The 22,283-nt window shown below is 36.4% G+C and overlaps 1 protein-coding gene and 1 long non-coding RNA gene across 4 annotated transcripts in view; one reads left to right on the top strand and one right to left on the bottom strand.

Annotated features, from left to right (window-relative positions):
* The window catches only part of CCDC73 (coiled-coil domain containing 73), a 163,967-nt gene that overhangs the window by 65,503 nt on the left and 76,181 nt on the right, over positions 1-22,283 (top strand). Inside the window, exons 4-7 of one of the 2 annotated variants that reach the window (XM_021925933.2) lie at positions 1,331-1,402; positions 9,850-9,921; positions 12,588-12,623; positions 13,586-13,660. In XM_021925933.2, coding sequence (XP_021781625.2) covers positions 1,331-1,402; positions 9,850-9,921; positions 12,588-12,623; positions 13,586-13,660 — 255 coding nt within the window. The remainder of the gene's footprint in view (positions 1-1,330; positions 1,403-9,849; positions 9,922-12,587; positions 12,624-13,585; positions 13,661-22,283) is intronic. The other variant, XM_031653394.1, reaches the window with a different exon arrangement.
* LOC110741205 overlaps positions 2,875-22,283 on the bottom strand; it is a 31,038-nt gene continuing 11,629 nt past the window's right edge. The window contains exons 2-4 of one of the 2 annotated variants that reach the window (XR_002517036.2): positions 14,062-14,227; positions 10,450-10,503; positions 2,875-3,874 (exon numbers count right to left, since the gene is read on the bottom strand). This is a non-coding gene — a long non-coding RNA (uncharacterized LOC110741205). Of the gene's footprint in view, positions 3,875-10,081; positions 10,504-14,061; positions 14,228-22,283 lie in introns of those variants that run through there. The other variant, XR_002517035.2, reaches the window with a different exon arrangement.

Raw genomic sequence — 22,283 nt, 5'->3', positions numbered from 1 at the left:
GTGTATTTGAACTAATTTGTAGTCTGTTGTCTTTGTTGTGTGTGGCTACTGACTTTGCTGTTATTTTAGTGGTCAGCTAGTGATTGCAGAGATTTCTTTAAATAATACCAAAGGAACCAAAGGGGAAAAAAAATCTCCTAGTTTTTGCAGAAGGGCTCTGTGTGTGTTTGTTGAGGCACACCTTCAATACTTAAACCAGGTAGTTTTCTACTCTGCCTGTTAAAGTTTTCAGCAGAAGCTTCAGATTTCTCTAATGATACCTTATGTTTATGATGTGGGCGAATTCAGGAGTATTACATTATTTTAAACAAAACCAGAGAATATTTCTAAATGACTGTTTCCTGCTTGGCATTGGGCCTCCCCACTTGACTTTGAATCTTCTCTTTGTCTTGCTTCCCAGAGAAACTCTGTCTTTGCAGCTCTCCTTGCTGTATCTCCTTGTTCTTTTTACTTGATGCTTATTGGCATGGTGGTGGTGGAAGATAGGGAAAGAAGGGCATTCTCTGATATTCTCATTAAACTTTAGTCTTAGGTGAACCTGAGTCTCAGGATGAGATCTTCATGAGTGTTTGGTCCCTCCTTCGTATGTAATGCTGGGCCTAGCATGTATCCCTGCCCCTCTCACAATGAAAGAACTGTTGTTGCCTTGTTTTCCCAGTCCTCCTCTTCCCAATTGCTGCTTAAAGGAGATAAGGAAGATAGGTCTGCCTAGGTAGAATTTTTAGTGATGACTTTTGGTCCCCTTGCCCAGCTGCAGAGGATTTCCACTAGTGCTTTTAGCTATAGTTTCTGTTGCCCTCCCCTCTGCAGATTAAGGGTTTTGATCTGTAGAGGAAATAGGGAAGATGGCTTGTGAGTGCTCTTCCCCTGCATAGCCAGTGCTTCAGGGGAAAGTTTTTATAGGATTTTTCTCAATCTTTTCTGTAAGCACCTGGTATGTTTCCTAGAAGAAAAGCCTGCTAGAAAGTGTAAATCTCTCTATTTCAGGAGATTCATATTTTTACAGTAAAGCCTACATTCTACCTTTAGCAATTTATTAAGGACTTTTCATTGAAACTTCTTACCAGTCCTCAGTAGCTTATGTCCCAGGTAAGCAAATGTCAGGATTCTGTTTCTCTAGGCATGTGTCTCTATCCAGATTTTGGGTACTTGATTGATCTGGGACCTCAGTTCTATGATGAACTTGTCTATTTAATTTGCAGTTTGTCTAGATTTTTTTCTTGTTGTAAAGGTGGGAGTATGCTATTTCTATATCTCTCCAGAAAGAGCTGAAACTGGAAGTTTTAAAGTCTTTATTTTTATAGCACTTTTCTTTTTCTTTTTGACTTAGGAAGCAGAAATTCATTATGAAGAGCAGATTGGTAAAATTATTGTGGAGACACAGGAACTTAAATGGCAAAAGGTAAGTGATATGGTTAAGGTTTTGTGTCCCCAGCCAAATCTCATCTTGAATTGTAATCCATATAACTCACACATGTTAAGGGAGAGACAAGGTGGAGGTAATTGAATCATTTGGGTGGTTTCCCCATGCTGTTCTCCTGATAGTTCTCATGAGATCTAATGGTTTTATAAGGGGTTCTTCCCTCTTCGCTCAGCACTTCTCCTTTCTGTCACCTTGTAAAGAAGGTGCCTTGCTTCCCCTTCTCCTTCCATCATGATTGTAAGTTTCCTGAGGCCTCCACAGCCATGCTGAACTGTGAGTCAATTAAACCTCTTTCCTTTGTAAAGTACCCAGTCTTGGGCAGTTCTTTATAGCAGTATGAAAGCTGACTAATACAGTGAGTATTTTTTTTTTCTCTCAGATTAGTATTTGTAGCATCTATTTTAAAATGTATTCTAATCCTTATTGCCAAGTTAATTTTTAAATTTTCTAACAGATTCAGGGGTTAGTGGATTATTTAAATAAAATCTCAAGAAAATCCCAACTAAAGCTGTTGGTAACATTTAGGCTTCCAGAAAACTGAGAATAAAAATTTTGTTCAGGCTTTTTGATACAGCACTGTGAATAACTCTGAAAACTATTTTACATCTGAGAAACACATTGTGTGTTACAGGGGAGTGAGAATATTTTGAAAGCAATGAAACCTCATAAGTAGTACCATATTTTCCCAGGGTGTTATTATATAATGTAACCAAATATTAAAAAATAGTGTCAGCTCTTATTTTCTCCGTAGCTTTATCTGTATTGAAGCATTTATGATCGTGTTTCTCATGCTGTTCCATCAGAGTAATCTTAACAACTAAAACCTGGAAGTGTAATTATGCTGATTTCTGTTCTCATTGTTTGGTAATATTGAAACAGGAATTGGGGGTAACATCAGAATCAGAAGTCAGGTGATAGTGGATAGACAAAACTAGAAATAATTGGAATTTCGAGGTTAGACAGATCCAAAGGTTGTGCAGATTATGGGAGTAAAATCAGGGTTGAATTATTTGAAGGACAAGTATGAAACAGACCTATCTGTGGAGGGAAAGAATATGGAGGGAAATAATATGGAGGGAAAGAATAGGTAAATACTAAGTACAACTAATTTTCAAGCAGATTTTAATATGTAAAGTTATATCTTGTTTTTGCGTAGAGCTAACAGCATAAAGTTATCACAATCCCTAAGGTAATCAGTAAGTTTAATGAACCCAATTTAACAAGCAACTGCAGTGAGTAGCTCACACCTGTAATCCCAGCACTTTGGTAGGCCAAGGCAGGAGGGTTACTTGAGGCCAGGAGTTCAAGACCTGGGCAACATAGTGAGACCTTGTCTCTATTTAAAAATACATATATTAGCAGGACATGGTGGCATGTGCCTGTAGTCCTACCTCCTCGAGAGGCTGAGGTGAGAGGATCACTTGAGCCCAGAGGTTTGAGACTATAGTGAGCTATGTTTGTGCCATTGCACTCCAGCCTGAGTGCAGAGTGAGAAGCTGTCTCTAAAAATAAATAAATAAATCCAATTTACAATGTCAAGAACATATTTAGGGTACTTGAGCTTATTCTAAGGCTTATGTGGAAATAAATATATAAGAGTGACTGGGAAATTATTTAAAAAGAAGGGAATGAAATAGTCATACTTGATTCTTAAACATAATATAAATTGTCATAATTAAAATAGCTTGGTGCAGTCTACATAGTTAGTAAAACACAACAGAATCTAGAAATAGATCCAAATACATAAGACAATTTAGTGAATGTTAACAGTGGCTTTTAAATCAGTGGGGAAGAACAGATTATTCAAGAAATGGTATTAGAGCTGGATTTCATCTGAAGAAAAAGCCAGATTCCTACCTTTACCAACTTTTAGAAAAACAAGAACTTTCATTTGTTGTTAGGAGTGTAAATTAGAACTGCCTCGTTGCATTCCCTCAAATATCACCAAAGAACTTGTTAATAAAGCAGGTGTGTTTATTGAAACTCATTGCAATAAGTGAAAACACTACAGAGTCTTAGTATTTCAAAAGGTGCAAATCAGTATTGGACTACGTAGAGGGTTATAGGGTCTAGGTGCAAGTAGATTTAGGCAGTTCTTTTAAGGCAGGATGTTGATGGGAATTGGGCAAATTTTGTAACGTAGTATTTAGGATTGTGAATGTAGCAACATTGAGGCTCTTGAAGCTACTCTTGAGAATAGTTGTTTGATAAACCAGATGTTTACCCAAATAAACCATTGTCTTAGATAAGTTGTTTTGCAGCAGTTGCCTGAAACAAACAGTGATATAATTTATTGGTTTTTATAGTCTTATATTTACTGGGCAAAGATTTCCTGGAACAAAAAACTAAGTTGTGTTGACACAGGTATTCTCAGTTCTTACTCCAAATAGCTCTGTTATATTGATGCAGGTGGTTTCAGTTATCAGTCCCCTTTTGCTTCTTCAACCTGAGCTGGGAAAAAAAAAAAAAAAAAAACCATTGTTATTTAGGATGTGATCAATCAAGATTTATGCTGCTTGATGAAGAGTCATGATGACATGTAGGTGGTTTCTGGTGGGGTGTGTGTGTGTGTGTGTATCAGTTTTTCCTTTTGTTGGATCATAATTTGTTGGATCATTTTATAGGACCGTGGCTATCCAACAGTATTTAAGATTCCAGAAGTCACACTTCTGAACACACCAACATGGAAAAACACTAGGGAAAAGTTTATTATCAGAACTTGTAGATCACTTTTAAGCCAGCAGCCAGGAATACCTATATTAAATCAAGAGAACAGAGGCCATCCCCAAATCAAAAATTTCCATTAGTAATTGTACTCACACCATAGAGTGGCCAAGAATATAGAGAGCAATATTAAGGATAAGGGTCTTTGAAACCATCATGGTTAATAAATGATATGTTTTTACTCACTTAAGGGGCTGGATTAAGAAAGGGGAAAGAAAGTATCTCAGAAAATAAAGAACAAAAGCCTGCAAATAAAAGCATTGCAATCTTTGGCTCTGATTATCTAGGTAGGGTGTTAGCAAGCTTTTTATGTAAATAGCCGTCTAGTAAATATTTCAGGCTTTGTGGACGGTATGGTCTCTGTCACAGCCACTCAACTCTGTTGTTATAGTGTAAAAGCAGCCATGGACAGTACTTACATGAATCAGCATGGCTATGTTCCTATAAAACGTTATGGACACTAAAATTTATATTTTATACAATATTCAGGTGATTTGAAATGTTATTCTTTTTTATTTTTCTTTTTAATCCATTAAAAATATAAAAACCATTCTTGGTTCACGGTCCATATAAAAACAGACTCCGTAGGTCTTGGGTAGAGGCTGTCTTGAGCCATACCTCTTGAATGGTAGCTGTTTCTTTCTGAAGATGTCTGCTTCTGAAGCTTTCTCAAGATACTCCTTAGATTTAAATTTCTTGATGGAATGGCATTCTGTGTATTAGTGAAACCTAGTGTCTGTTCATCTGGGAGACATGAATTCAAGGATCTATTCCCCAGGGGTTTAACCACTGGGCTAGCAGTCAAAGTTCTTGGTAGGATTATTTCCAATATGGTTTCAGGATGTTTGTTTTTCCTCTCTGAGGTCATTTCCAGAAGACACTACCTCTGAGCTTTTGGTCATGTAGAAGAAAAGCAACTTTTATCTGTTTGTGATTAGACTCTGAAACATATTACATTAGTCCCTTGGAGTACTTTGCCACACTTTTCTGAAGTAAAGAAATGTCCAAAATGAAGGGCAAAGTAGCCAACTTCATAGGGCAAACTCTTAACAAGTTTATATGGTAAAAGCCAGTGAATGTAGGGGAGTAGGGACTTCATGATGTTATGAGTTAGAGGTAACCTTGGTCATGGAAGTTTAAGTGTGTCAGATACAGTGTGCCGTTAGTCCTCTCTACTTTTCTTCAAGTTTGAGGATGATGGGGGCAATGAATTTCTAAGTAAATGACAAGGTTTTGCAAAGTTCTTTAATGAAGTCCCAGTAAAATGAGTAACCCAGTCCCTGGAGATCCTCAGGTTGTAAACATAAAATCAAGTAATTTTTTTTTCTACTCACAGAATTGTAGCTCTCTGGCAAGAAGTTTTAGTTCATCCTGAGAAGATGGAAGCAATGATGAACATATTCAGAACGCGTTCTAGGGGTTAATTTTAGGAAATCCATTTGGAAGTGTTTATAGGCACCCTAAGGCTTGGATTTACAAGGATAACAGTTTTACCAGGACAGTGCTAATGATAGCTATATACCAGAGACATCCTCAGCAATTTTAGTAAAATTTCACCACCAATGCTAATTGAGTATAATGTTCAATTTGTCCTTGCTCTGATGGGTAATTTCCTATAAAATTTTTACAAAGTTCCATTGAGGTCCTCTGGTGCCACCAAGTGTCTGTCCTGAAAGTGTCCTGAAAGATATTTTCTTTTTGTAATTTATTATCATGTTTTTTTCTTCAGACTCTGGAGCCAGTTGTAGGCATTCCAAAATAACCTTTTAAAACGTCTTCAAAGATTTGACTTTTTGGATATCATGGGGGCCAGGACTGTATGTCATAAGATTAGCTAGGATATTTCCTCTGGCCTTAATGTTATCCCTTTTAGTGTGACTTTATGATAGCCATCCCCTAAGGAAGCATTAGAAAACTTAAAATGAAATTGGGATTCCTATTGAGATCAGAAACCCTAATTATTTGTACACTATTCCAAAATCATGGACTACACCAAAGGCATAGCTGCTATTAATGTTAACTCTCTAATGTCTTGACAATTGGCAAGCTTTGATGAGTAGAATAAGTTTTGTCATCTGGGCTGGTTTAACCTCTGGTAAGGAGTCACGATTTAGGGGTCAGTTGACACTGTTGCAGTATATCCTGCCTGATACTTTTTCCATTTTACTTTCAAAAAATGACCTATCAACAAACAAGATTACATGTAAATTTAATCTGGGGGAGTTTCTAATAAATCTGTCTGAAGCACAGTTATTGTTCAGACAGAGACTAACTCATTATAGATTTCCCTTTCTTTGGGTACTGGAAAAACAGTACCAGGCTTTTTGTTAAACTTGTCTATGAGTAACATTTATTAGAAATAGAGATCAAAGAGATATACTTTATATAGGAAGTTATTGATTATCAAAATATTTCTTGAAAGAAAGTTTGGTGGGTGTTCTGTTCAATCCCCATCTCTCTTACTACATTAGTATATTTTTTCATTAAGATATAAAAGCATTTTAACCTGCTTCTATTCAAGCATTTATATATGCTATATAAAAAATGAACAGTATATATATACATATTTATAATGAATAACACATAAAAAGTAAATTATTATATACATGTATGTAAGCTTAGGTAAGATTATGTGACAGACTTATTGGCAATTTTAGGGGGCAATTGTCAAACGGTATTATTGCATAGTTGGTGCAATTAAAAATTAAAGAGAAATAAGCAATTAGTTTTTCTTTTTCAGTTTTCATGCCTCTTTATTTTTTATTTAGATCTTTATTTTAATTGAAAAATAAATATTGTATATATTTATGGGCTACAATGTGATGTTTTGATATACCTGTGTATGTATACATTTTTGTGGAATGGTTATACCAAACTAATTAATGTATCCATCACCTCAATGCTTATTTTTTTGTAGTGAGAATATTTAAAATCTACTTTTACCAATTTTGAAATATACATATTTATTAACTATGTTTACTACATGCTGTGCAGTAGATCGCAAACTTATTCTTCCCATCTAACTGGAACTTTGTACCCCTTGATCAACATCTCCCTTCCCTCCACCCCAGACCTCTACCTCCCCAGCTTCTTGTAACCACCATTCTACTCTCAACTTGTATAAGTTTGACTTTTTTAGTTTCCATATATAAGTGAGATCATATGTTGTCTTCCTGTTAGTAGACTTTCAGATATTACAGCACTGGGTGGAGATGTGTAGGGGAGAAAGTAATAAAAGTTCATAGGAGGTGAACCTGCTTGCTGAGAAATGTGTTTTTAGTAAATAACAAGGATTGCACAGCATGAGGTATCATGAAGTCTAAATAAATCCTTAAACCACATTAGTAGAAGCCTCTACTAGTTTGACAGCTGCTAATACTGCCCTTGATAAGGAGTTGGCTTTTGCCATTAAGTCTAAGGGAAGACTGTAATAAGCAATTAGACCCTGATGACTCCCATGGTGTTCTGTTAGAGCATTAAGGGCTTGTCTATACTGCTGAGGTACAAATAGGTAGAAAGCTTTATGACAGCTGGAAGACCCAGAAAGGGGCGCTGTTAAGGTTTGTGTTTTTGTTTTTTTTCAGTAGGTTTTTAGGGAGCAGGTAGTGTTTAGTTACATGAATAAGTTATTTAGTGGTCATTTCCAAGATTTTGGTGCACCCATCACCAGAACAGTATATGCTGTACCCAATGTGTATTCTTTTATCCCTCACCCCTCTCCCACCCTTTCCCCTGATTCTGCAAAGTCTAGTGTATTTTTCTTAGGCCTTTCTGTCCTCATAGCTTAGGTGCCTCTTTTAAGTGAGAACATACAGCGTTTGGTTTTCCATTCCTGAGTTACTTCACTTAGAATAAAGTCTCCAATTTCATCCAGGTTGCTGTGAATGCCATTATTGCGTTCCTTTGTATGGCTGAGTAGTATTCTGTGGTGTGTATATACCATATTTTCTTTATCCACTTGTTGATTGATGGGCATTTGGACTGGTTCCATATTTTTGCAACTGCAAATTGTGCAGCTATAAACCTGGATGTATAAGTATCCTTTTTGTATAATGACTTCTTTTCCTCCAGGTCGATACCTAGTAGTGGAATTGCTGGATCAAATGGTAGATCTACTTTTAGTTCTTTAAGCAATCTTTAAACACTGTTTTCCATAGTGGTTGTACAAGTTTACATTCCTACAAGCAGTGTAAAAGTGTTCCCTTTTCACCACCTCCACACCAACATCTATTATTTTTTAATTTTTTGATTATGGCCATTCTTGCAGGAGTAAGGTGGTATCACATGATGGTTTTGATTTGCATTTCCCTGATCATTAGTGATGTTGAGCATTTTTCTATATGCTTGTTGACCATTTGCATATCTTTTTTTTTTAAGACTCTGGATATTGTCGTTTGTCAGATGTATAGATTGTGAAGATTTTCTGCCACTCTGTGGGTTGTTCGTTAACTCTGCTGATTTTTTCTTTTGCTGTGCAGAATCTTTTTAGTTTAATTAAGTCCCATCTATTTATCTTTGTTTTTGTTGCATTTGCTTTGGGTTCTTCACCTGTTCCCAGCCCCAAATGACTTCGCAGAGTCGTAGCCCTGGCTGCACCTCCCTTGCTGCAGCTGGCATCCTCACAACAGTGACTCCAGATGGGCCACTACTGTCATCAATAAGAGGTCAAAAGATAAACTTTTTAAATTGCTAACTCAATGTATTATTTAGAAATCTGGAGCAAACAGCAGAAAAATTTGAAAGTGGTTGCCACTTTTAGACCTAATTTTTAAATGATGAGAATTATTAACTTTGATAAAAATAGAAGAACGTTAAAGTAATCTAGAATAGAAAGAACAGAACATGCAACTTCCACCAAAAAGGTGGGAGAAGGAGAAAAAGAGAAATGGAATCATATATAGATTTTTTTTCAGAAATTCTCTGTGGTAGTTTTGGTTTGTAAAAAATTATTCCAATGAACTTAAAGGTGTATATGTTGCCAGGTAAGCATTTCTGCTTAGATCATAAAACTGGTTTTTGTTGTTATTGTTGTTGTTTTTGAAACTCTAAGACAATAGTCTGCTTGTATACTAGGACTGTTAATTTGTTAATTTTAATTACTTTTGGTTAAAAGATATTTTTCTTAGAGAACGCTTTGGAGCAAATAATGTCCAAAGTTTAAAAATTTTAGAAGCAATGTGTTTTTTTCCCATGAAAAAAGCAACATAAAGCAAAATGCTTATGTGATGATTCTATGACAATTAAAAAATTATAAAATTGGGCCAGGTACAGTGGCTCATGCCTGTAATCCCAGCATCTTGGAAGGCCGAAGTGGGTGGATCACTTGAGTCCAGGAGTTTGAGACTAGCCTGTGCAACATGGCAAAACCCTGCCTCTACAAAAAATACAAAAATTAGCCGGGCATGGTGGCAGACATCTGTAATACCAGCTACTAGAGAGGCTGAAGCAGGAGAATCACCTGAGCCTGGGAAGGTTGAGGCTGCAGTGAGCTGTGATTGTGCCACTGCATTCCAGCTTGGGCAACAGAGTGAGACCCTCTCTCAAAAAATAATCAGAAAATTGGTTTAAAGTGGAATTTCAGGAACACAAAATAATATATGTAAAAGGTATGGTTAACTTTAAATTGTGAACCCAGTTAAGATTTAAAGCTGAAAGAGAGTTGCTAGAATGTATATTTTAACTTGTCATAATTTTTAAAACAGGAAACTCTTCAGAATCAAAAGGAAACATTGGCAGAGCAACACAAGGAAGCAATGGCAGTTTTTAAAAAGCAGGTAATTTCGTAAGGATAGACAAATACTACCATTTTAAATATTGCATTTCCTCCCCCTCCCATGAATATTATGGCAAGCTGTTCTCCATACTCACCAAAGACAAAAAGGAGAACAAGGAATTATGGGAAGTAGGAAATGAATAAAATAATTTTTAATCACAACTGACAATAAAATGTAAAGTAGTAGAATGAGTTTGTTAAGGAGGGAAATTGGGAAAACTATTTTCTTGGAGATGAAGATATATTTTCATCTGTCCTAAATAATTTAGGTGAGTGGGATGTGTGTGTTGTTCTTTCCCCTTTCCTCTTTCTTTTAGTAGAACTTCCTAGGCTCTTGCCTCTTCCATAGTACCCCTTTACCAAAGTAGAGTTATAACATTATGATCAAAATCTGAGATGCAAGTAGGGAGATGTCAAGGATTAGAAGAGATGATTATTATGCACTGTAGCCTTCATAAATATCAATCATCAGTAACTAATAGTAGTACGAAAATGAGAAAAAAATCAAGACATACATCGCTGTACATACCTTCAGCTAATTTGAATTCTGTAGCTCTTCTTGACTAAAATTTCTCTTCAGTTCCTAGTAAGAAAATATTGTAATAGTTTAAGAAAATGTGCTCATGTAAAATATCCTCTGAAAGTTTCCTTATCTCTATCTCACATCATTATTTTTTCATTTTTCCTTTCCTGTATTTATCTTCATCTTTATAATACAAGTGTGTGTAGATGTATGAATTTTTTTAAGCAAATGACTTTCTTCCTTTAATCTGAGATAGGCCTAACCAAGGTTATGGGAGTTTTAATTGAAGGTTAGGGAAGCAAAAGCCCAAAGTGTAGCACAGTATTCTCTAGGAAAGAGCAAGTCCACATCTCTGCTGTCACAAAGGACTTTGGGCAAGATAAGGATACTCAGATATCTGAAGGGTAGAGGAGAAAGTGCTCTTGGGTTCTTTTTTAATTTGTGTGTGTGTGTGTGTGTGTGTGTGTGTGTGTGTGTGTGTTTAAAGAAAGGGATCTTGAATGTGAGGAGTGTGAAAAAGGAAATAGGAGGCCGGGCGCTGTGGCTCTTGCCTGTAATCCCAGCACCTTGGGAGGCCAAGGCGGGCAGATCACAAGGTCAAGAGTTCCAGACCAGGCTGGCCAATATGGTGAAACTCTGTCTGTACTAAAAACACAAAAATTAGCCAGGCATGGTGGCCGGAGCCTGTAATCCCAGCTACTTGGGAGGCTGAGGCAGGAGAATTGCTTGAACCCAGGAGGCGGAGGTTGCAATGAGCTGAGATCACACCATTGCAGTACAGCCTGGGCGACAGAGCAAGACTCTGTCTCAAAATAAATAAATAAATAAATAAATAAATAAATAAATATTTCGGCTGGGCGCGGTGGCTCACGCCTGTAATCCCAGCGCTTTGGGAGGCCGAGGCCGGCAGATCACGAGGTCAGGAGATCGAGACCATCCTGGCTAACACGGTGAAACCCCGTCTCTACTGAAAATATAAAAGAAAAAATTAGCCGGGCGTGGTGGTGGGTGCCTGTAGTCCCAGCTACTTGGGTGTCTGAGGCAGGAGAATGGTGTGAACCCGGGAGGCGGAACTTGCAGTAAGCCGAGATCGCCCCACTGCACTCCAGCCTGGGCGACAGAGCGAGACTCCGTCTCACAAAAAAAAAAAAAAAAAAAAAGAAAGAAAAAAGGAAAAGGAAATAGGGAATTTCCAAAGAAAAATTTCATTTCTTGAAAATTTTGCCTAATACTCTTGTGTTGCTTAGAATATTTCATAATTTTCCTTTGGTGTGTGTACTTTAGTTTTTCTGTTCTAAAATGTCATTATTTTTATTTATTTATTTAGAGACAGTCTCGCCTTGTAGCCCAGGCTGGAGTGCAGTAGCCTGATCTCAGCTCACTGCTATCTCCACCTCCAGGACTCAAACGATCCTCCCACCTTCCAAGTAGCTGGGACATTTTTGTCAAGGAAGTCTCACTATACTGCCCGGGCTGGTCTCAAAACTCTTGGGCTCAAGCAATTCTCTCGCCTCAGCTTCCCAAAGTATTGGGATTACAGGCATGAACTACCATGCCTGGCCATTAAAATGTTATTATTTTTTTAAACAGGTCATAATTTGTTAGGCTGCACAAATTTTTGAACATAAATACTGTCAATGATAATACAAATGATACTGATTTACAAAATTGTACCTTTGGAAAATGATAAAAGCTGTGATTTAGGAGTGGATGGCAAAATATTCAGACATTTAAGAAAAACTTCTGGAGGAAAAAACAAAACTTTCAAGGATAATTGGTGTCTCTGATCAGTGTGATTAAATTGCTAATTTTGAACTGGGTGTAGTGGTGTGTGCCTCTAGTCTCAGCTACTTGGGAGGCTGAGGTGGGAGATCCCTTGAGCCCTGGAGTTGGAGTACAGCCTGGGCAACATAGCAAGACCTCATCTCAAATAAATAAATACAAAGTTCATTTACTTTACTGACTGGCTTTTTTTCTCATTTTATATCATTATTATTTATTTTCTGAATCTGAAAATAACATTCACATTATTTCCATTTCAAACAATATAGATATGTAACGTGTTTCTTTAGTCTCAGTGACCAGTGTAGATCACTCTTAACAGTTTATCTCCCTTTATTTTAATTTTTAAAATTGTTTATCAGTTGCAAATGAAGATGTATGCCCTGGAAGAAGAAAAGGTATTTATAATTTTTAAAAAAATTTTCTATCGATTAAAAGGTATTTATTTTTACAAAATAATTTAAAACATAGCTAAATGCCTTTTATTATCCGTTGTTTGCCATAACAGAAAAGAGCATTAGTAACAAACTAATGGAGGTGGTTAACTGCTTAAAATCTTAGAAAGGACTGAAGATATAATCATGTTACTTCACTTCCGTCATTTTAGAGTTCAGAATACAGAGGCCTAACAAGACTAAATGACTTGCCAAAGGTCTCACTTTGAAGTGGCAAAATTGAGACTAGAACCCAGACCTCTTCAGGTCCCAAATTAATGTTCTTACCATTCAGTGCAGTGTTTCTATTAACCATGGTATGTTTTTAGTGCTTTTTCACTGGAATTACTGTCTTTAAAAAATATGGAAATGACTTGCAACTGGGTGCAGACCAACTGGCAAAGGGGATAAAGCTCCAACAAACCTAGAAATTTATCTGACACTAAATATTTTCTCTAGCTATTTAATAGTTAATACATGTTTTTATTATCTCAATGAACATGCTGTTAGTAATAATCACTTATAGTTTATTTTTAGCCAAAGATCTTCTGTAAAAAATTCTCTCATGTTTTTATATTCATTAGACAAATGCATCTGTATCTTATTAATTAGAATGTATTTATTCTAGTTGTATTAATTAAGTAATTATAAAGTGTCTAAGTTCTCGGGTAGGATGCTCTACTGATAAAATGATTTGTCATTATAATAAGATATTCTATTTCATGATCATTGTAACCATATAAAGGCCTTATTGTAATTTTATATTTTGAAATCATTAGAAGTGTAATTTGTCGCACAGATAGAAGGTTAAAGCCTGTGAAATATTTGGTTTAAGATAGAGATTTTCGTTCTTGAGCTCTTATATTTTACCCTTTTGTATTATCATTTACATTGTAAAGTACTGAAATACAGTTTTTTACTTAAAGGGAAAATATCAGCTTGCTACAGAAATAAAGGAAAAAGAAATAGAAGGATTGAAGGAAACATTAAAAGCACTACAGGTAAAAATAAGTATGTACTGTTTAAAAAGTAGTTTGGTATTTTAGCATTGTATCAGTAAAATGCCTTTAGATATGTAAGCTACAAAGAAAAGCTGACAGAAATTTATATTTAATATATTACATAATTTAATACTTTTTCCTGAGAGCCTTGTTTTAAAATTAGGAGTTTTACTTTACTATATTTTACTTTAGAAAGAAATATTAAAATAATTTTTAGTATATCTTATTAATATAGTTAAATAGATGCATTTTTAACATTTTATACATAAGGAAAATGAGTAAGGCATATATATTGTAACTGACTTACCCATGGTCCTTAAAAATTAAAATAGATAGAATTTTTACTATGTGCTAAGTACTGTGCTTATTTTCTACAAACACAAAAACTAAGAAAACATTACCTTTGTCCTTAAGTTGTTCATAGTCTCTTAGAGAATACAGAAGTATTTAACTAATGATGATTCATTCAATATATATTGAGGGTCTACTATGTGCAAACACTTTTCTCAGCATTAAGGATACAGCAATGATAAACAAGACAAAATCTCTGCCCTTGTGAAGCTTAGCCTAATGGGGAAGACATAAAGTAAAATGAAGTAATTAGTGGAATAATGATTGTTGGGAAGACGATATTCATGCAATTTCAAACAGATAACATTAATTATAAATAGCAAAATGTATTTTTACATTAGAAGGATCCTGAAGGTCACTACTTTAATCAAGTGATTGAGTCTAGCAATGTTAATAATGATACAGCTTTTCCGTGGATCCACTGTTATTATGCAATAAGGAGGACTGAACTTCACCTATGTAATTTTCTTGCCAAAAATATTATTTGAAATCTAATTATGATGAAACAATTAGACACAATCACAATGTGTGGCACATTCTATATGACATCTAGGCTGGACTCAAAAAACTTCATTGTTAAATAAGGAAACAATAGACACTGGGGCCTACTTGAGCATGGAGGATGGGAGGAAGGTGAGGATCAAAAAAGGACCTATTGGGTTCTGTGCTTATTACCTGGGTGGTAAAATCATCTGTACAACCAACCCCCGTGACATGCAATTTACCTGTATAACAGACCTGCATATGTACCCTTGAACCTAAAAGTTCAAACCAAACCAAAACAAAAAAAACTTCAGTGTCATGAAAAAAGAAAGGGGAGCTACTTTTGATTAAAATAATAGAGGCCAAGGCAGCAGATCACTTGAAGTCAGGAGTTGGAAACCAGCCCGGCCAACATGGTGAAACTCTGTCTCTACCAAAAATACAAAAATTAGCCAGGCATGGTGGCGGGTGCCTGTAGTGCCAACTGCTCAGGAGGCTGAGGCAGGAGAATCACTTGAATCTGGGAGGCAGAGGTTGCAGTGAGCGGAGATCACATCACTACACTCCAGCCTGGGTGACAGAGCGAGACTCCATCTCAAAAAAAAGAATATGTAGTATGTGAACTTTCACTGGATCCTGGATCAAGAATAAAACCAGCCATAAAAATTTGGAGAGGACAATTGGGATATTTGAATATGACCATATATTAGATTATATTATTGAATTATTTTCCTAGGTATAATAATATAGTAATGTCCTAGGTATAATATTATCCTAGGCATAATATTATGGTTATAAAAAAGAAAGTTTTTATTCTTAGAAAATGTATGATGAAGTATTTAGGGTGAAATCACCTATTAGCTGCAACTTACTTTCAGATAGTTCAGAAAAAACGAAAAGTATGTGTATATATAAACACAAAGAAAAGTATGGAAAAATGTTAACATACATCCTAGGCTGGGTGTGGTGGCTCATGCTTGTAATCCCAGCATTTTGGGAGGCTGAGACTGGAGGACTGCATTCCAGACCAGCCTGGGTAAGATAGGGAGACCCTGTCTCTATAAAAAATTGAAAAAAATATTAGCTGGGTGTGGTAGTGAGTACCTGTAGTCTTAGCTACTCCAGAGGCTGAGGTGGAAGAATTGCTTGAGCCCACAAGGTTGAGGCTGCTGTGAGCCATGATCAGGCCACTACCCTCTGTTTCAAAAAAAAAAAAAACCTTGTGTTTTTTTCAACAAAAAAGTAGTGATCAGAAACTCTAGGGAAAACATAACTATATGAGAAAGATATAAAGCAAGTTAAAATTTGGGATGGTTCTGAGCAATTGATGGAATGTAAGAAGAGAAGAGGCCCGGTGTGGTGGCTCATGCCTGTAATCCCAGCATTTTGGGCGGACGAATTGCTTGAGCCCAGGAGTTCAAGACCAGCCTGGGCAACATGGTGAAACCACATCTGTACAAAAAAATATATACACAAAAATTAGCCAGATATGGTGGTGCGTGGCTGTAGCTCCAGCTACATGGGAGGCTGAGGTTAATCGCTTGACCCAGAAGGTTGAGGCTGCATTGAGCTGTGATTGCGCCACTGCACTCCAGCCTGGGTGACAGAGTGAGACCCTGTCTCTTAAAAAAAAAAAAAAAAAAAAAAAGATATTTAGGTCTTGAATGCAGTAAAAAAGAGAAGATACTTAGGTCCCAATCATAGTAAAATAGTTCTTCAAGTAGCACACTAGAACTATATAGAAGGAAATGTATTAGTACCCCCTGTTAGACTCATGCATTAAACGCTACCTATATTGATTGTAATAATGTAAACACTGTTGTAATAATGTATTACACTGTAATAATGTAAACACTGCTCCATTCACGCTCCCAGAAGAGGCATGAATAAAGAGAGGATAGGTAGATGTCGTAAAACCCAGATTGGGAGTAATGGGATAGATGATCTCTAAGATATTCAGCTCCAAAGCTCTATTTTATTATTTTACTTCGTTAAATTTAAACTTACTTAATTTTATATATTATATTAATTCCTCTTATAGAACTGAAGGGATATTTAATGTATAACATGTTATTTCTAGTTTTGAAGCCTAATTTTATTAGGCCATACCTAATCACATGGACAAAAGGAAATTAGATTTCTGGAGCTTTGAGTTTATACATTTATGCATGAGGAATTCTTAGATATTTGGGTAATTTTATAGTCTGGAGAATGATAGAAGGAAATGTAATAAAATAGCAAAGCTCTCAAAGTTGGGAAGGTAAAAAATACATCCTTCTCAACAAATGGTACAGGAACAGCTGGACATCCATAGGAAAAAAATGCATCTAGACACAGATTTACATGAAATTTAATTCAAAATGGAACACAGACCAAAATGTAAAACACAAATCTAAAAAACTTCTAGGAGATAACATAGGGGAAAATCTAGATGACCGTGGGTTTGCTGATGACTTTTTTGATACAACACCAAAAGCATGATTTCTGAAAGAATTGATAAGCAGGACTTCATTAAAATTAAAAACTTTACCTACTCTGGCTTGTCAAGAGAATGAAAAGACAAGCCACAGAGTAGGAAAAAAAGCATTTGCAAAAGACACCTCTGACAAAGGACAGCTATCCAAAATAACAAAGACCTCTTAAAACTGAACTATAAGAAAACAATCTGATTTTAAAATGGGCCAAAGATCTTAACAGACACCTCACCAAAGAAGATATACATACAGATGGCATATAAGTTTGTGAAAAGATACACCACATCATATGTCATTAGGGAAATACAAATTAAAACAACAAAGATACACTACTCACCAACTATACGACATTCTGGAAAAGGAAAAATGATGGAGGCGGTAAAAAAAAGTGGTTGTGGCCAGGCGCAGTGGCTCACACCTGTAATCCCAGCACTTTGAGAGGCCGAGGCAGACAGATCACCTGAGGTCAGAAGTTTGAGACCAGCCTGGCCAACATGGTGAAAACCTGTTTGTACTGAAAATACAAAAATTTGGTGGGGTGTGGTGGTGGGCACCTGTAGTCCCAACTACTTGGGAGGCAGAGGAGGAGAATCGCTTGAAGCTGGGAGGTGGAGATTACAGTGAGCCGAGATCGCACCATTGCACTCCAGCCTGGGGGACAAGAGCGAGACTCCATCTTGAAAGAAAAAAAAAGTGGTTTCCAGGGGTTGAAGGAGGGAGAGATAAAAAGGCAGAGTACAGAAGATTTTTACGGCAATAAAAATACTCTGTATGATACTGTAATGGTGGACACATGTCATATAGTTGTCCAAACTCATAGTATGTACAATACCAAGAATGAATTCTAATATTAGCTGTGAACTTTGGGTGATAATGATGTCAGTGTAGGTTCATTAATTGTAAGAAATGTACCTGTATTAGTCCATCCTCACATTGCTATAACGAGCTACCTGAGACTGGGTAATTTATGAACAAAAGAGGTTTAATTGACTTACAGTTCTGCAGGCTGTATAGGAAGCATGGCTGGGAGGCCTCAGGAAACTTAAAATCATGGTGGGAGGGGAAGTAAGCATGTCTTACCTTGGCAGAGCAGGAGAGAGAGACAGCTAAGGGGGAAAGTGCTACACGCTTTTAAACAACCAGATCTCATGAGAATTCCATCATGAGATAACACTAGAGGGATGGTGCTAACCATTAGAAACTGCCCTCATCATCCAGTCACCTCCCACCAGGCCCCTCCTCCAACAATGTGGGGATTACAATTTGACATAAGATTTGGGTGGGGACACAGAGCCAAACCATATCAGTACCCCTCTGGTGGGGGATTTTAATAATGGGGGGTTATGTATGTGTGGGGCAGGGAGTATATGGTATATCTCTTTACCTTCCTCTGGATTTTGCTGTGAACCTCAATCTTCTCTAAAAAATTCTTTTAAAAATCACTCAGTCCTACAGCTTCCTAAGTTGAATTACAATAATTATTTTTATTACTAAAGTATTTGTTTATTTTCTTTGTTTTACGATTTAAGAGTTCTTTTGTGACATGAAAATTAATATATTTATTTCTGAAAACAGTTTAAGTCTTTATCACTTCAAGTATTACCTTCCCCAATGAGTCTTTATATTTTCTCCTTTCAACCTCCTAAGAAGATATATTTTGAATCTTCTCATTCATCCTCCATGTCTCTATACCTTATACACTTTCTATTTCTTTATGCCTGTGAGCTTGCTGTTTCTTATGTAATTTTTTTTCTTTTTTTTTTTGAGACGGAGTCTCACTGTGTTGTCCAGGCTAGAGTGCAGTGGCACGATCTCGGCTCACTGCAAGCTCCGCCTCCCAGGTTCACGCCATTCTCCAGCCTCAGCCTCCCAAGCAGCTGGGACCACAGGTGCCCGCCACCACGCCCAGCTAATTTTTTGTATTTTTAGTACAGACAGGGTTTCACCATGCTAGCCAGGATGGTCTCAATCTCCTGACCTCGTGATCCGCCCGCCTGGGCCTCCCAAAGTGCTGGGATTACAGGCGTGAGTAATTTTCTGAGATATATCTTTTAGTTCACTAATTCTTCAACTATGTTTTATCTGCCGTATAACTTATGTTTTAAGTTTTTTATTTTATAATGACCTTTTTCTTTTATAGATATTCTATTTGGTGCTTTAAAAAATCTGCCTTTTCCTAGTGTCTTATTTTTTTTCATATTTCTTATTTATCTTTTATGTCTCTAATCATTAAAAATACTTTTAATAATATCTTTGAGATTCTTCTGTTATTTTTAAATATTGGTGGGTACAAGTCTTACTGTTTGCAGTGGCTGCCTGCTAATGCTCCTTCATTGTAAATCTTCCTTTTTAATGTGGTTCATAAATTTTAAATTGTGAGCCCCTCTTTAGTGGAGATTGTATTTTTCTGATGAACTTGTGGAATTGTTCCTACAGAGCTCTTTTGTATTTGCTTCTGTTCTGAGCCTCAAGGATTTCACAGAACAGTTTCTGGTTGTTACCTTAATTTATCATCTAGGATGTACATACCATGCAGGGAGCATCTATTATTAGGACTTTATACCCTTTTGTACTACAAGTTTAGGTTTTTCTATTTCTCATGGAATAATTTTTGGTTTTGGACCAGTGATCTAGGCAGACATTTTTTTGTGCTGGTAGGCTGAGTTCTTCTAGTCTTTCTTTCGTGAAGTTAGCTGTTTTTCTAGAGTCCTTTCCCTATACCAGTGTTCTAGATCCCCTGGCTTTGTGCCCACATGGATATTAAAACCCTGACTTTGCCATGACAGCCTATATCTGTTTGTAGGGGTTTCTGGATCACCTTGCATAGTTACAACTCTGACTATGGGTTTCCTGTCTTATTTTTGATGTCTGACAATTTCCTTATCTTTCTTTTGAACTTCAGCTGTATGTTAACTTTTTTTATTGATGCTATATATTTTTCAAACATTTCACATTAGTTCATTCCACAATGTTTTTAAGAATCACTTAAGTTTTTTTCTTTTTTTTCTTTTTTTTTTTGAGACGAGTCAAGCTCCTGTTTGGAGTGCAGTGGTCGGATCTCAGCTCACTGCAAGCTCCGCCTCCCCGGTTCACTTATTCTCCCTACCAGCCTCCCGAGTAGCTGGGACTACAGGCGCCGCCACCTCACCAAGGTTTTTTGTATTTTTTAGTAGAGACGGGTTTCACCGTTAGCTAGGATGGTCTCGGACCTCCACCTCAGTGATCCCGGGCCTCTCGCCTCGGGCCTCCCAAAGTGCTGGGATTACAGGCTTGAGCCACCGCTACCGCCAGTTTTTTTCTTTGAAAGTAATATCAGCTTTAGAGTATAACGAAGCAATGAGAACTTATTTTCCTGAATGATTTTAGAATAATTTGCCAAACTGATGCTCTATCGTCTCATTACTATAGTATATCCTTATTACAATCAGGGATATTCTCCTGTAAAACCATAACACAGCAATCAAAATCAGGAAGTTAACACTGGTATATAACTGTAATGTTCAGGACTCATTCAGTTTCACCAATTAAAGTATTTTCATAACAAAAGGGTCTAGTTTAGAATCCTGTGTTTGTATTTAGTTGTCATAGCTCTTTAATCTCTTTCAGTCTGGAAGACTTTCCTAGTCTTTGGTTGATTCTTATAACTTTGACAGTCTTGAAGATTACAGACCATTATTTTGTAGAATGTTCCTTAGTTTCTGTTTGTACAATGTTTCCTCATGGTTAGATTCAGTTTATTTATCACAGAAATAATGCCATATTCTTCTTATTGAATCCTATCAGATAGCTAATGGTTTCAATTTGTTTTATTATTGGTGATGTTCACTCTGATAATTTGACTAAGGAAGTATCTGACAAATTTCTCCACTGTAAGGTTACTCTTTTCTCCTTTGTAATCAGCGTATTTTGTGGAGAGGCACTTTGAAACTATGTAAATATGTCATTTCTCACCAAACTTTTAATAGATTTATTTATATCAATATAGGCTCATAGTTTCTTGTTTTGTACAATGGATTAAAATATTTGACTATAATTTATTTTTATCAAATTATTCTTGGTTTGGCCAGTGGGAGTCCATTCAAGCTGGCTGCTGGGTATTTTTGACATGTCTTCATCATTCATTTAGGATTTTTCTGCTTTCAGATAAAAATAAAATGTACCAGGATCACCTCGTACTTTACCTGATCTTGCCCCATAATAAACCATTTCTCCATGTTGCCCTGGTTCCTTTTAGTAGAAAAAAAGGTATATAGAAACCAACGTCTGAGTGCTGTTACAATTATTACTGTTAGAGTGTCATTGTTCTCAGACCCCCTCAGTGGACAGAGCTAGGAAATATATGTATATATTTACATACATACACACATACACACATATACTTACAGTTACATATATTTTTATATCAATCTATGTATGTATATTGAAAACCATTAATTTGCACTACTGCAAATTACAATCCCAAACTACAAGGATTATTTTAGTTTATTTCTTCTCTTTAGTACTTCTCTTTCAATGAGAAATCTGACTTTCATTATCACTAAGACGTTGACTTATTTCATAAAACACCCTGTTACGTAACCAGTCCACCATTCTGCTGCCCCCTCTTTCCTTATGTGGATGTCCTCCTTTTCCTGCTTGGATTCTGACACTTTCAGCAGGGTTGCCCTTTTGCAGGGTCACCCTCCTCACCTTACTTAGTTTCTGACTCCCCACAGTAGACTGCCCTCCCTTACATGGGGAAATCCTCTTTTCTCCATTCAGGCCTGTTATTCTGTTCTGGAATGCTCTAGACACAACCCCCTCACCACTTCCTCACATACCCCTACCTTATACTACCTAACCTAATGGACTTCAGGGCTGAACTGTTTAAGAAGAGGAAGGGGTTAAATGTTTTAAACATAGTATTTGGGGGACTTTATTCCCAACTAAAATAATTCAATAAATGGAAAATTAATAGGAAAATAAGATTTTTCTCTAAAGCAGTGTGCTTTCAGTCAGCTTTTCTTATAATTTTCCATAAAGTGAAGGATAACTATAATAGGAAAACATTTGTATTTTATTCTTGAAGTTGCCTTCTATAGTTAATGCATTAGCATTAGTATAGTTTTGTTCTGATATTAGAGGTATGCCTATATGTGATATTAACCAATTTTTAAATAATTAAAAATATTAAATATAGCATATATAAAAATACTGCATGTCAATCCAATTATATTATTTTCAGATTCATCTATGTGTCAGAAATGCAGCTATGTGGGAGTTTATTAGTTGGGCAGTGCTCTAGAGCTATTGATAAAATACAGCTGTGGACTATA

Source organism: Papio anubis, chromosome 12 (assembly GCF_008728515.1).
Source record: "Papio anubis isolate 15944 chromosome 12, Panubis1.0, whole genome shotgun sequence".
NCBI lineage: Eukaryota > Metazoa > Chordata > Mammalia > Primates > Cercopithecidae > Papio > Papio anubis.
This window is presented reverse-complemented; position numbering and strand designations above follow the sequence as displayed.